This window comes from Podarcis muralis, chromosome 5 (genome assembly GCF_964188315.1).
Source record: "Podarcis muralis chromosome 5, rPodMur119.hap1.1, whole genome shotgun sequence".
Classification (NCBI taxonomy): Eukaryota; Metazoa; Chordata; class Lepidosauria; order Squamata; family Lacertidae; genus Podarcis; species Podarcis muralis.
The window spans coordinates 96,268,616-96,283,492 of record NC_135659.1 but is presented as its reverse complement, the minus strand read 5'-3'; the positions used below and the strand labels follow the sequence as shown (position 1 = coordinate 96,283,492).

Sequence of the window (14,877 nt, the reverse complement as noted above, 5' to 3'; positions counted from 1 at the left end):
ACAGAGAATCAGAGTCTGAGGGGGAGGAAAGTTCAGATAAGAGCTCTCAAGAAAGTGGAGTTAGCCAAAGACCAGTTGCTAAGCAACAAAAGAGAGGTCGTAGTTCTGAGGAGGAAAGTGGGTCAGAAGAAAAATTTTCTCCCAGAAGATCTAAAAGACAAAACAAAGGAGTGCCTCCGGTGCGTTTTTCTCCAGATACTGCAAATGTGTTTAGTGTAAGTGCAGAACCCAAGAGTTTTCAGGAGGTGTTAAAGTTACCAAAAGAGGAGGCAGAGCGCTGGAAACAGGCAATGGAGGAAGAGATGTCCTCTCTGAATGAGCACAAGGTCTTTACACCAGTAGCAGCGCCTGAGGGGGCAAAGATTGTAGGCTGCAGGTGGGTAAACAAACTAAAAGGTTTGCCAAACGATTGTCCAGTAAGTTCAAAGTGAAAGACTTAGGCCCGGTTAGGACATATCTAGGGTTGGAAGTGTGCTGGGCCCAAGATGGCAGCTGCTTAATTAGTCAGCAGAACAAAGTTAAACAACTACTGACTACATACAGGATGCAGGATTGCAAAGGGGCAGTGGTGCCTATGGATCCAGGTTTCATAAAAACACTTCATATAGATGAGAGTCCTGAATTTGAACATCCTGATGTATATCACTCTGTAATTGGAAGTTTATTGTATATAGCACAGTGGTCCAGACCTGATATTAGCTATGCAGTAGGCATATTAAGTAGATTGGTCTCAAAACCTACACTAAATGCCTGGAAAGGGGTAAAACAAGTTCTGAGGTACCTGAAACAGACAATTGGCTATATGTTACAATTAAATTCTTCAGAGGATGAAATGTTGAGTTGCTACTGTGATAGTGACTGGGGAAATTTGCCGGATAGAAAATCTGTCACAGGACTAGTCATAATGGTCGGTGGAGCTTTAATCAGCTGGCGGTCACGCAAGCAAGACGTTGTAAGTGTGTCATCAACGGAATCAGAGTACGCCGCATTGAGTGAATTGTGCAACGAGGTGATTTATTTCAAGCATTTGTTAGCAGATTTAAATGTAAATTGTGGAGAACCAGTACAAGTTTACATTGATAATCAAGCTTGTATAACATTAAGTAAAACAGAGGGTTTCAAATCGCGTTCCAAACATATCTCTGTAAAATACCAAAATGTACGTTGCTGTGTACAAGACAATGTAATCACCTGTACTTATGTATCAAGTGAAGAAAATGTAGCAGATGTATTAACTAAACCACTGGCAAAGATAAAGAACAAGCGAATGTGCAAGGGTTTAGGTTTGCTGGAAAAATGATCTCCTACATAGGTGTATTTGGTGTTAATTGTTCAGCAGAATCTGTGAGGGGGTGTTCAGTTTCTGTTAATTGGTTCTCGTGGGAAACTTGCAGATTCTAGCTTCTCACAATTAACTCAAGCTGGTGTCAATTTACTCTTGGCAGAAAGCCCAGGTCTGCTTGACCTAGAAACTACTTACTCTGATTGGTTAACGACCAGCACTCAACTCTGTTATCAAGGGTTTGCTAGCTCAGTTTGATGTGAGGTGTTGTTAGGAGTAGAAGTGCTGTGTATGGTTTTGAGAGAGAGAAAGAGAGGATTTATTTTGCTTTGTTTTGTATGCAGAAACTCTGCTGGTTTTATTTTCTCCTTTTAATAAATCCTGTAAATAGTTATTCTGAGTCTAGCTGACTTGTCATTACTGCCGCAACTAGCTTCTTCGCTGTGCAGGAAAACTCTGCTACGTTTGGGCTAAAGCCAATAGGGCTATGCCTGACACTACAAAGTTCCATGAAGTTATTTGTAAACTAAGTTCAATCAATCAATCATTTATTGTATTTGACTAAAACCATTACCAATTCAGTTACAAAACCAGCATATCCAACAAAACCTATGAAGAAAAATCCAGAAACAAGCAGCCATTTACAATAAATCAAATTAACTGAGTCCTCTGCATAATCTGCAGCGTTGTCTTTTATGTGACTAGCACAAATACTTTTAGCGGCTTTTGCAAATAAAGCTCTTTTATATGTGACAATATGTAAGCTAAGTTTAGATACCTTATGCTGGGAGCAGTATTTGAAATGTGCAACTGAGTGAATGTAATTTTATTTGTTTTTCAGCTGAGTTCTGTAAGTGAAGCTTTTTGAACCATATTTTGGGACTGGAGAATTTTGATTTCAATACAAGCGTTTTGTTCACCCAGAAGCTTTCACATGTGCAAAATTAACCATCTCAATATTGGTTGCTTGGAGAAGAGTGTGCTTAGAAACTAGCCTGCTATAGAAAGCCAAGATTCACATCTGTTGCTTCTGTTTCACGCAATTACCTCTGCCCCAACCCCTATTCGCATGTGGCCCTCAGAAAGTTGCCCAAAAGAGAAGGTGGCCCCCGGGTTGGGTTCCCCACTCCTGCACAAAAGCATTTGAGGATTCCGAGTTCAGAAAAAGATTATTATTATTATTATTATTATTATTATTATTATTTATTATTTATACCCCGCCCATCTGGCTGAGTTTCCCCAGCCGCTCTGGGCGGCTTCCAGTCAAGTGTTAAAAACAATACAGCATTAAATATTGAAAACTTCCCTAAACAGGGCTGCCTTCAGATGTCTTTTAAAAAGAAGATAGCTGCTTATTTCCTTGACATCTGATGGGAGGGCATTCCAGAGGGAGGGCGCCACTACCGAGGAGGCCCTCTGCCTGGTTCCCTGTAACCTCACTTCTCGCAATGAGGGAACCGCCAGAAGGCCCTCTGTGCTGGACCTCAGTGTCCCGGCAGAACGATGGGGGTGGAGACGCTCCTTCAGGTATACAGGACTGAAGCCATTTAGGGCTTTAAAGGTCAGCACCAAGACTTTGAATTGTGCTCGGAAACGTACTGGGAGCCAGTGAGACCACTCCCAGTCACCAGTCTAGCTGCCGCATTCTGGATTAATTGCAGTTTCCGAGTCACCTTCAAAGGTAGCCCCACGTAGAGCGCATTGCAGTAGTCCAAGCGGGAGATAACTAGAGCATGCACCACTCTGGCAAGATGCTATTGGGGGGGGGGAGGTGTAATGCGGAGACATGAAAATGACAGAAGTTTGCCGAGATGGCAAAAATGATTGCAGCAATCAGGGGCTGCTCCAATCAAAAATTCTATACAGAATGGGAATGTGTAGGGGAATACATGAAGAAATATGGTGTCAAAGCAGAACCCTTAATAGGCAATTGTTAAGCGTGTAAGGACAAAAGAAGTAATTATAATTTAACAGTGTTCATGTTACTCTATTTTATCAAAGCAACTAGAAAAAATATATATTATGATGAGAAGATCTCACACAGGTGAAGGGAAGCAGCGGGGAGGAGGGGAGGGTTAGGTTGAATTTGGGAAATAAAATAATATATGGGACCTCAAAGGATATAATAGATTCTTATAGAATAGTAGTATATTGCAACCAGAATATAAGTTTAAAATTGCAGATGGGTAGCCGTGTTGGTCTGCCATAGTCAAAACAAAAAAAATTCCTTCCAGTAGCACCTTAAAGACCAACTAAGTTAGTTCTTGGTATGAGCTTTCGTGTGCATGCACACTTCTTCAGATACACAGTGTATCTGAAGAAGTGTGCATGCACACGAAAGCTCATACCAAGAACTAACTTAGTTGGTCTTTAAGGTGCTACTGGAAGGAATAAGTTTAAAAGGGGAAGTAAATGTACTTTTAGTATTTTCATTATTGTAATAGTTGTTATTATTATTTCTTATTGGTAGAAGGCAATGTTAATTTAGGCTTCTTTGTTTTGCTGTCTGTATAAAAAAAAAAATTAAGCCAATAAAAAAAGAAAAAGAAAAAAAAAGACAGAAGTTTGTATGGCTAGCCAAAAAAGGGAGGGTTTTTTTAGCAGGTAACGAAAAGGGGATAGAGAGCATAGCATCTGTGTGGTGTTTAAATGGAGAGGGTTCGAAAGAATCGGTGCCACCACAGAAAAGGCCTGATTCCTACATTGTGTGGAATGGGCCTCCTGATCAGATGACTATCTAGTCCAGCAAAAATACGTGGACCTTCTGTACTCCCACCAGCTGACCAGGGTGCTAAACTGCCCCGTGAATGATTTGTTCCATCTCTTTTTCTGCCATTCAGGAAAGAGAAGAACAGAGTAATTCCACAAGATGGAGCGATGCTGGAGGAAGCAGTGAGTGGACCTCTTTCCTTTCTACATTTGTTTTCCCGATAACAAGTACATTCTTTGTGCACATGGATGTAGCCAGGATATTTGGAGGGGGAGGGGCAGCCAGGACCGAGCAACTCCTATGCGATTGGCTGGTTGGCAGAAACCATTGCTCAGTTGGGTTGCCAGTTGCGTCGCTAGAATGCGCCACAACGTCAAACCAAGTGACCTCAACGAGCATGAAAACATTCTGATCACTTCTACTTTTAGTTAAGTATTTTTATTTATTTACTTGATTGGGTGTGCGTGCACCATTTGCTGCAATTCCAGGGATGCGGACCGCTGCCCACTCAGTGGCGTAGCTAGTTGCTGGGGTGCCCGGGGCAGTGCGCATGCCCTGCAGCCAAGGGCGGAGCAAGCCACCCATGGGGGTGGGGCCAACTGCCTATGGGGCGGGGCGAGCCAAGGCAGGGCGCGCTGCGTGGAGTCTCTCTGCAGCCTCCACCTCAGCTGTAGGGCGGCTGAGGCAGTGGGCAGACGCATACCCAGCACGGATCTTGCAGGCAATCTGCCCAGGAGAGACGTGTGGCTCAGGCATGCTGCAGGCCCCGCAGTGTGGCACCCAGTGGCCTCCGCCTCACCTAGCTATACCTCTGGATTAGGCAGATTCATGGGGGAGAGGGCTGAATAAATGAATTTTATTATTATGGTCACAGACCAGTTCCGGCTCACTTATAATATCAGGAAAATCATAAAACACAACAGGAATACATTGAATTGCAATTGGGTATAACAGAGACAAGGGTCGTAGGTGGCGCTGTGGTCTAAACCACAGAGCCTAGGGCTTGCCGATCAGAAGGTTGGCAGTTTGAATCCCCGCGACAGGGTGAGCTCCCGTTGCTCAGTCCCTGCTCCTGACAACCTAGCAGTTCGAAAGCACCTCAAAGTGCAAGTAGATAAATAGGTACCGCTCTGGCGGGAAGGTAAACGGTATTTCCGTGTGCTGCTCTGCTTTCGCCAGAAGCGGCTTAGTCATGCTGGCCACATGACCCAGAAGCAGTACACCGGCTCCCTCGGCCAGTAAAGCGAGATGAGCACCGCAACCCCAGAGTCGTCTGCGACTGGACCTAATGGTCCTAATGCTTTTTTATGAAGCATTTCTGTATCCTCCTTCTGTGCTGAAGAAGAATCCCACGAAACAGTGGGTATATCCGGAATCACTGTTCACTACGTCTGTTTTTGGACCACTTTGGCAGTGTTGGACATCATAAAACAAAGCTTTACAGCTTGTTTTCATCAGATAAGAATCTGACCCATTGCTTCTTTCAGAGACTTGCATAGCCCACAAAGACTTTCAGAGACCTATAAGACTTATGTTTATTTGGTTCTATGTTTTCAAGAGAATCCATCAAGAGTGCACATTTAGTGACTTTCAGAGGTTTATAAGATTTCTGTTTATTTGGTTTCTCATATTGTTCTATGTCCCGTATTGACTATATAAAGAGTTTATGTTGATATTGCATCGTTGTACTCGGTCATTGTGTTGCCTTGGATATTACTGATAATTGTTTGCAACACAGGGGGTTAATTGTTTGGTTACGCCTCTGGATTAGGCAGATTCATGGAGGAGAGGGCTGTCGAAGGCTACTAGCCATAAAGGCTGTGCTCTGCCTGCAAAGTTGGAGACAGAAATGCTTCTGGTTTCTGGAAATTACTCAAGGGAAGAGTGTTTCTGAAGTCGCGTAGCAAGGGGCATGCGATGGGTGCGGGAGTGATGACACCCAGGGCAACCCGTACCCACCGCACCCCCCTTCCTACGCCACTGTGCCCACCGCCCAGACACAACTTCTTGTTTTGCAGGCGGAGCTCTTGACGGTCATCAACTCGCACCAGCTGAACAGGACAAATTCAAAGGCAAAAAGTAAGTGTCGCACGTTTCCCAAAGACTCTGGTATTCAGTTCAAATCTCAGGATTCCAAGTCGAAAAGCAATAAAGGCTGGAGGCAAAGGAGCACTTGCCCTTGCTACTGCAAATTGCAAATAATATGTGAGTCGCAAATAATATACAAGTTTGCTGACCCCTGAATTAGAGCATGGGTAGGTAAACTAAGGCCCAGGGGCCAAATGCGGCCCAATCGCCTTCTCAATCCGGCTCACAGACGGTCTGGGAATCAGTGTGTTTTTACATGAGTAGAATGTGTGCTTTTGTTTAAAATGCATCTCTGGGTTATTTGTGGGGCATTGGAATTTGTTCACTTTTTTTCCAAAATATAGTCCGGCCCCCCACAATGTCTGAGGGACAGTGGACCAGCCCCCTGCTGAAAAGGTTTGCTGACCCCTGATCAAGACCCTTTAGATCCTTTTCACATGCACTGCTAGTAAGCCAGCTGTCCCCCATCCTATAATTCAGTGTTTCCCAACCGGTGTTCCGCGGCACACTAGTGTGCCGCGAGACGTTGCCTGGTGTGCCCCGAGATGTTGCCTGGAGGGAGTCGGGAGAGGCGGGCGGCGAGAGGCGGGGCGGCGGGCAGCTCGTAGAGGAAGCGCGATGCCCCGGGAGCAGCCATGGCCCCCCGGCCCCGACTGCCACTCTCCGCGCCCTCCGCGCCCCGGGCCAGGCCATAGGAGAGCCGAGCGCCGACGACGGAGGAGGCCGGCCGTGGGAAAGGGGCCACTTCCCCTTTAAATGCCGCTCCAGGCGGGGGAGGGAAGCGGCCCTCCGCCGCGCCGCTCTGCGCCTGCGCCACAGGCCCCGGGGAAGAGCGCTTTGCAGGACTCGCGGGCCAGGCAGAGCCACCTCAAGCGCCACCCAAGCGGGCGTCTCTATAGCGACGGACCCGCCCTTTCCGCTGCCCTCCTGCGCTGCTCTGGCTCCGCCTAGCGGCCCGAGGAGGAGCTGCGCAGCCTGTCGCTGCCGCCCCCGCGGAGCCTGAGGCGAAACACGCAGGGGCCGCCGCCGCGCCGAAGCCTCCCTTCCGAGGTCCCCTCGGGGCCATTGGGTGGGGCTGTCGCCTCCTGGACGCCGCAGCCCCGAGCTCGTGGATGTAAACCGAGAGATGGACTTGCTTGGGAGGAAGTTCCGTTGTACCAGCGGGAGTTATTTCCTAGTAAATATGAAACACTTGGGGATATTAGGTTGAGACTGAGGGGAGCGTGGCTGGTAGCCCGAAACATCCGGAGGGCGCAGGGCTGGCGAAGGCTGGGGGAGCACGAGACTTCGACAGTCTTTTCAGTATGTTACAACATAAAACTGCTGGAGCAAGTTAACATATTTTGTTACCTTGTGCATTAAAAGGACCGTATGTAAGAATATAAGTGGGTTTGCTTCGTTCCATAGGATTCACACCTCAGAGTGCAATGGCAGGCAGATCTTAGAGCCAGCTTCTGTCTATGTATCTGAAACCTGTTCTGCCCCCTCCCCCACACTTGGTGCCATTTTCATCTACACATGCAGCAGAGTAAGTTGACCCAGAATAGTACCAATTCAGATGGCAGATGGGAGAATGACAGTGCTGAATGCTTTCCCATGTAGAACAGTCCCTGCAAATAAAAACCTAGCATATTTGGAAGAGGGATGCTAGCCTAACCATTACCTTCTATGCTGTTACTATTTTTTTATTTTTTTTTACATAAGTAAAAAGTGACCTTTCCCCATCTGGCATGGTGGTGTGCCTCGAGATTTTTTTCATGAAACAAGTGTGCCTTTGCCCAAAAAAGGTTGGGAAACACTGCTATAATTGTGCCTCTGGCTCTTCCTGCCTAAGTGCAGAACCTTACATTTGTCCCTATTGAAATTCATTTTGCTAACTTGTGCCCAGTTCTCCAATCTGTTAAGGTCATTTTGAATTCTGATTCTGGAGTCTCCTCCTCCTCTTATGCTTCTCTTTTTTCCAAAAAAAAATTATTGGTTTTCCAAATTTATAACAAACATAAAAGAAAAACATTACAATATTGAAAACAAACAAACAAACAAACAAACATCTACCCTAACTGTTAAAATCCCAATTTAATTGTCATTGTTGAATGACTTCCTCGAATCCCCCCTGAGTTTCCATAAAACTCATTGTAGCAGTTTTCTAATATCCACTTTCAAATAAAATTGACTTATTCAATTAACATCTTTCTTTCTTTTCATAATATTTTCAATCCATAATGTTATGCAATTCAACATATTTAACTCCTAGACCTATTTGGTACTTACAAGTAGTTCTACTTATATTAGAATATCTAGCTAGATGGTCCTTAAATTTATTCCATTCTTCTTGATGCTGCTCCTCTTTCTGTTTGTGGATTCTTCCAGTCAGGTCGGCCAGCTCCAAAAAGTCCATCATCTTCATCTACCATTCCTCCACTGTTGGTATTTCTTGTAGTTTCCAGCTTTGGGCTAACAAAATTCTTGCTGCAGTTGTGGCATACAAAAACAATCTAACATCTTTTGGGGGCAATTCCAAACCTATTATTCCAAGTAGAAAGGCCTCTGGCATTTTGATAAATGTATATTTCAACATTTTTTTCAACTCATTATAAATCTTTTCCCAGAAGTCTTTCACCTTGGGGCAGGTCCACCACATATGAAAAAAGGTACCTTCCTTTTCTTTACATTTACAACATAAATTTTCACTCACATAATAAATATTTGCTAGTTTTACTGGGGTTAAGTACCATCTATACATCATTTTCATGATATTTTCTTTTAATACAGTACATGCAGTAAACTTAACCCCTTTCTTCCACAACCTTTCCCAATCTTCCAACATTATATTGTGTCCGACATCTCTTGCCCAATCTATCATCACAGATTTAACTTGTTCATCCTTTGTATGCCACTCCAACAATACCTCCTCTTGTGCTTCTTGCATCCTCCTCCTCCTCCTCTAGATCCGAGGTCAACCGGTGGCAACATCCCTTACGCACTGAGCGAAGACGATGGGACGATATCCAGCTGCAGCTTCATCATCCTGCCCCCGAGGCGGCTTCCCCGCACGCCCCCAGAGGACCTGCTGTCTCCAGACCAGACTTACTCAAATCTGAGCTTCCAAAACCGAGTCGAGGATGTGCTGTATGAATCCATGTCGGTGTCGGAGGAAGCGACGGAGGAACCGAGCCCTGTCACGAAGGAGGAGGAGGAGGATGCTATTGGGCAACAGGACCCAGCAACAGGACCCGAGTACGCCTGTGTTCTGAAAGGGAAGAAGATGAAGGACCACCAGCACGCAGGGATGGAGGCAGGGGCCACTGAAGCATCACAGCAGGGATCTCTAGCAACGACACTTAACGCTGCTCAAGCAGTACAGGTATATATAATCATAATAATTTATTATTTATACCCCGCCCACCTGGCTGAGTTTCCCCAGCCACTCTGGGCGGCTTCCGATCAAGTGTTAAAAACAATACAGCATTAAATATTAAAAACTTCCCTAAACAGGGCTGCCTTCAGATGTCTCTTAAAGATAAGAAAGCAGGAAAATAAATAATAATAATAATAATAATAATAATAATAATAATAATAATAATTTATTTATACCCCACCCATCTGACCGGGTTTCCCCAGTCACTGTGGGTGGCTTCTAACAAAATATTAAAAATACAATAAAACATTGCACATTAAAAATTTCCCTAAACAGGGCTGCCTTCAGATGTCTTCTAAAAGTCAGATAGTTGTTTATCTCCTTGACATCTGGTGGGAGGGCGTTCCACAGGGCAGGCGCCACCACCGAGAAGTTCCTATGCCTGGTTCCCTGTAGCCTCACTTCTCACAATGAGGGAACCGCCAGAAGGCCCTTGGAGCGGGACCTCAGTGTCCGGGTAGAACGATGGGGGTGGAGACACTCCTTCAGGTATACAGGACCGAGGCCGTTTAGGGCTTTAAAGGTCAGCACCAACACTTTGAATTGTGCTCGGAAACGTACTGGGAGCCAATGCAGATCTCTCAGGACCGGTGTTATGTGGTCCCAACGGCCGCTGCCAGTCATCAGTATAAGAGACCTCCAAATTTCTGTACAATTGAAGTAACCCGCCCCCCCCCATGGAGGTTCATTGCTCATAATTATACTGGGGTTGCACCCACCCCCCTCACACAAGAAAACAAAGACCACCACAGCCAATCACAAACAGACAACCACACCCTTGGCCAACCCCAACCTCTCTCACCACCAAAGGAACACAAGTGAACAGCAGAGAACCTGCACAAGCGACGCTGACACAAAACCCCACTTATATTACGTAAAACAGAAACATCGCCACCCGACCCCACCCCCACCCATCTTCCGCCCCCCTCCACCTCTTTCCCCCTATTCTTCCTAATGTATCAACAAATGACACCGATTTGTAAAAAAAAAAAAAAAATACATGGGGGGGGGGAATACGAGAGAGAGACATTGCACATACCTTTGTAAATCAAGAAAATCTTTAATAAAAATACATTTTAAAAATTATACCGGGGTTGGAAGAGGGAAGTGCGAATCTGTCAATTAATGGCTGGATCTACACTGATCTGTAAAATCGCTGTTAAAAGCTATAAAAAAACATAATAAAGCTCTCAATGCAATTTCCTATTCTCAGGATATCGCTGCTCTGCAGCGCCCTCCAGTGTCACATCTTTATAACGCATTTTAACGTTAAAAACGACCAGTGTAGATTCGTCCCATGTCTCTTTTTCCAGTTTGCAATTTATTTGTGTGTTTTTAATGAAAGTCCTTGTGAAAATCTGTCAGCATTTTTGTATTATTATTATTATTATTATTATTATTATTATTATTATTATTATTATATATTGAATTCACCAGCGCACTGGGGTATCCCTTGTGCAGAATGGCAAGAGAAAAGCTGTCCTGCCTCAAGGGCTTTCATAGGATCAAAGGTGCACGAAACCGACCCCCAAAGCCATTTTATTAACGCTCCCCTAATGTCTGCTTCTCTCGTAGTTTGAAGAAATGTATTCAGTGGTGCGCAAGGAGAGGAAGAAGGAGGAGAAGAAGAAAACCGAGGGCTCTGGCGGGCACAGTGAAGAGAGACCATCCCAAGGGGAGATGAGCCTAGGAAATGCCCTGGTGGCATCTGTCCATCAGGAAAAAGATGGCAGGCCAGGGCACCCGCCCTCCTTGTTCCAGCCTCCCGCTATTGAACCCTGCTATGAGTCTGTCGGCTGTGAATCGTGGGTGGGCAACGGCAGGAAGCCAAGCACAGAGCCAGCTTATGAGGCTGTAGATACTTACTGGAAGAACTCGAGGAGGAAAAGAAAGCCGGACAGGAACGCCCCAGCAGAAAACCTCTACGAAAGCATCGAAAACCTGGCATTTCAGTTTCAGAACCAAAACATGTTAGCCCATTTTGAAATCTGACTCTTTGGTTTGGTTTACCTATTCAAGCGGATGCAAATGAATTAAGTGGACATAGTTCAAATGTTACTAAGTGCCGTTGCATGTCAGCCCTCGGAAACCAAACGCTGACTGCGGTTGCATGTTAACTGGCAGATGCCCCCAAAACGCCAGACACCTCCAGACGACATGTTTTATTGACCATTCCTCTATCTGCTTGCACAAAGCTTGCACAGAGGTTAGACTCTTTGCTGAGCGTTTCTTTTCATTTGTTTGCAGGGAGCTTATATGACAACCGGCATCAATTAATCTGGCAGAATGACAAAGAACAATAAAAAAAAGCCTTAAAATATCATGGTGGGGTGAGGAGAGGAAGGTGAGCTGTTAGCCTTAGGAACTGCCAGAGACAGTGCTGGGTGACATTTCGCACTCGGATAATCTTTGCAGATAATCACTTTGCTCCACTAGGAACTTTATGAAGAGCATCAACGTGTCTGGCTGCAACCCTGCATCTGCTTACTCGCGAGTAAGCTCTGAGAGCCTCAATGGAACTTCCCCTTCTGATCTGAGTTGTCATGGATTGAAAGGGCTGATGGATTGATGAGAGCTGAGTCCAACATCCAGGGAGCGGCCATTTCCCTACTTATTGCTGCAAAGCATTTACAGTTGTTGTTTTTCAGAAGGGGTGGGGGGTGGGAAATGAATAATTTGTTGTTGTTGTTTAGTCGTGTCCGACTCTTTGTGACCCATGGACCAGAGCACGCCAGGCACTCCTGTCTTCCACTGCATCCCGCAGTTTGGTCAGACTCATGCTGGTAGCTTCGAGAACACTGTCCCACCATCTTGTCCTCTGCCGTCCCCTTCTCCTTGTGCCCTCCATCTTTCCCAACATCAGGGTCTTTTCCAGGGAGTCTTCTCTTCTCATGAGGGGGCCAAAGTCTTGGCGCCTCAGCTTCAGGATCTGTCCTTCCAGTGAGCACTCAGGGCTGGTTTCCTTCAGAATGGAGAGGTCTGATCTTCTTGCAGTCCATGGGACTCTCAAGAGTCTCCTCCAGCACCAGAATTCAAAAGCATCAATTCTTCAGTGATCAGCCTTCTTTATGGTCCAGCTCTCACTTCCATACATCACTACTGGGAAAACCATAGCTTTAACTATATGGACCTTTGTTGGCAAGGTGATGTCTCTGCTTTTTAAGATGCTGTCTGTCATCGCTGAAATGAATAATAGAGGTTCGTAAAATTTTGAAGAGAGAACAGAGTCCTCATCCTCCCTCCCCTCTTTTAAGCACTGCTAAGTTTTCTTCGGGGGGGGGATATCCCCCCTCCTTTCCCCAAGTGGGCAATTCCATAATTGCAATTCCATAATTGCAATGAGGGTACCTGCTCATTGTCTGGGGCGAAGGAAGAAAGAATTTGGGAAAATACATATACAGTCATGCCTCGTGTTGCATTAGGTTCCTGTTGCATCTTTTCAGCTTGCAAACACGGCAAACCTGGAAGCGTATAATTCCGGGTTTCGTCGTGTGTGCATGCGCAGAAGCATTCTGCGCGCTTTGCACATGCACAGAAGTGCTCTGTCAAACTCTGCACTTGCGCAGAAGCATGGCTCTAGTTGTGGACTTTTTGTGGTGTGAATAGCACCCCGGAACGGATCGTATCTACAACTAGAGGTGCCACTGCATGTAGTTAAGTGAAGGGAGCCTCTGATTCTATCTTCCCCAGCCTGGTGCCCTCCAGATGAAGAAGAAGAAGAAGAGGAGGAGGAGGAGTTTGGATTTGATATCCCGCCTTTCACTCCCTTTAAGGAGTCTCAAAGCGGCTAACATTCTCCTTTCCCTTCCTGCCCCACAACAAACACTCTGTGAGGTGAGTGGGGCTGAGAGACTTCAAAGAAGTGTGACTGGCCCAAGGTCACCCAGCAGCTGCATGTGGAGGAGCGGAGACGCGAACCCAGTTCCCCAGATTACGAGACTACCACTCTTAACCACTACACCACACTGGCTCTATGTTTTGAACTATGACTCCCATCAGCCCCAGCCAGCACAGCTGGGCATCAGCTTGGAGACGGCTGCTACAGTTTTAATGAGCGGCGAGGGGGGACTGCACCCCGTCAAAACTTTGAGAAACAAAGCTTCTGTAGCACTTCAGGCTAGGCACCACCAGAGGGTGCTGTGGCATCGGAATCCTGAGAACACCTTTGCTATCCTTGAGCTGTCCCTGTACGTAATATTAACTCTAATAATAGCAATGATAATGCAATTATTAATTAGCATTTATATAAGTGGCCATTGAACTTCTTCTTTTTAATTGAGTTTTTGTGCAGATACAAACAAATCTACAGAAAACAAAGAAACAAAGCAAAGAACAGAAACAATAAGGGAAAAAAGAGGAAAAAAATCAGGAACAAAAATGAAGTGAAATTAACTATACAATGCTATCCCAAAACATCAGTTCTCAAACAAAGTACTTTCCCTTTTGGAATAGATCTCTTTTGTTATTCTATTTCTTTTCGACTTCCATCTATCTCACCATGTTTCATTCTGTCTATCTAATACAGTTTCCTCCTATATTTCAATTCATGTCCCCATCTTGTTATAAGCAAAAGGGAACAGATCCCTATTAGAGAAGAATGGGAATTAAAGTTAAGGGAGTACTTGGAACTCGCAAAAATGACCCAATCTATAAGGAATAAACCAATCGATGTAGTCCAAAAGGAGTGGGAATGCTTTAACACTTATCTAATGAGACAAGGTTCAACAAGAAAAAATTGGTTGTGCCTAGAATAAACCCATAAATAGGAAAAAGTGGCCATTGAACTTCATGTATGTATATTGTGTTCCTCAATCAGATATTCTGTAAGGCAACTGGCGCTACCCTGGCACCCTCCAGATGGGAGTTGTAGTTCAGCAACACTCAGAGGGTGCCAGGGTGCTGAAAGGTGTGTTCGTGGAACACTTGGCACTCCACGTATTGCTGAACTACAACTCCCGTATTCCTGGGCATGGGCCATGCCCGCAGGGGCTGATGGGAACTGTAGTTCAGTAACATTTAGGTGGGCCCAAGGCTCCCCACACCTGCCATAAAGTGTATGAGTTTTGCTGGTGGGGGAGCAATGCTGAGAATGAGAACTTGCTTGGCATCACCTCCTACTGAGTTATAGCAGAATTGTCCAGAATCTCAGTTCTGTGCCCCTTAAACTCTATGCCCATCCTTCCAGCGTTTCATTGGCGGCTGCGATTTATTGGGGTGGGGTTAGGAGTGTGATGCCTTCAGCCGCAATGTTTGTTTTTAATAAGCAGTGTTTAAAATTCTGGGTGTTTGTTAAAATATATACATTCTGTGTTTCTAGCGCTTCTGTGTCAAAAATGCTCAGTCAAAGATGCTCAGTCAATAAATGACTACATAATCGCA

General features: G+C 45.3%; 1 protein-coding gene across 2 annotated transcripts in view; it reads left to right on the top strand.

Moving 5' to 3' along the window:
• The window catches only part of LOC114599785 (uncharacterized), a 31,215-nt gene extending 16,338 nt beyond the window's left edge, over nt 1-14,877 (top strand). For both annotated transcript variants that reach the window (XM_028735497.2, XM_077929393.1), the window contains 4 exons: nt 4,123-4,174; nt 6,011-6,071; nt 9,029-9,444; nt 11,074-14,877. In XM_028735497.2, coding sequence (XP_028591330.2) covers nt 4,123-4,174; nt 6,011-6,071; nt 9,029-9,444; nt 11,074-11,490 — 946 coding nt within the window. In that variant the 3' untranslated portion in view covers nt 11,491-14,877. The remainder of the gene's footprint in view (nt 1-4,122; nt 4,175-6,010; nt 6,072-9,028; nt 9,445-11,073) is intronic.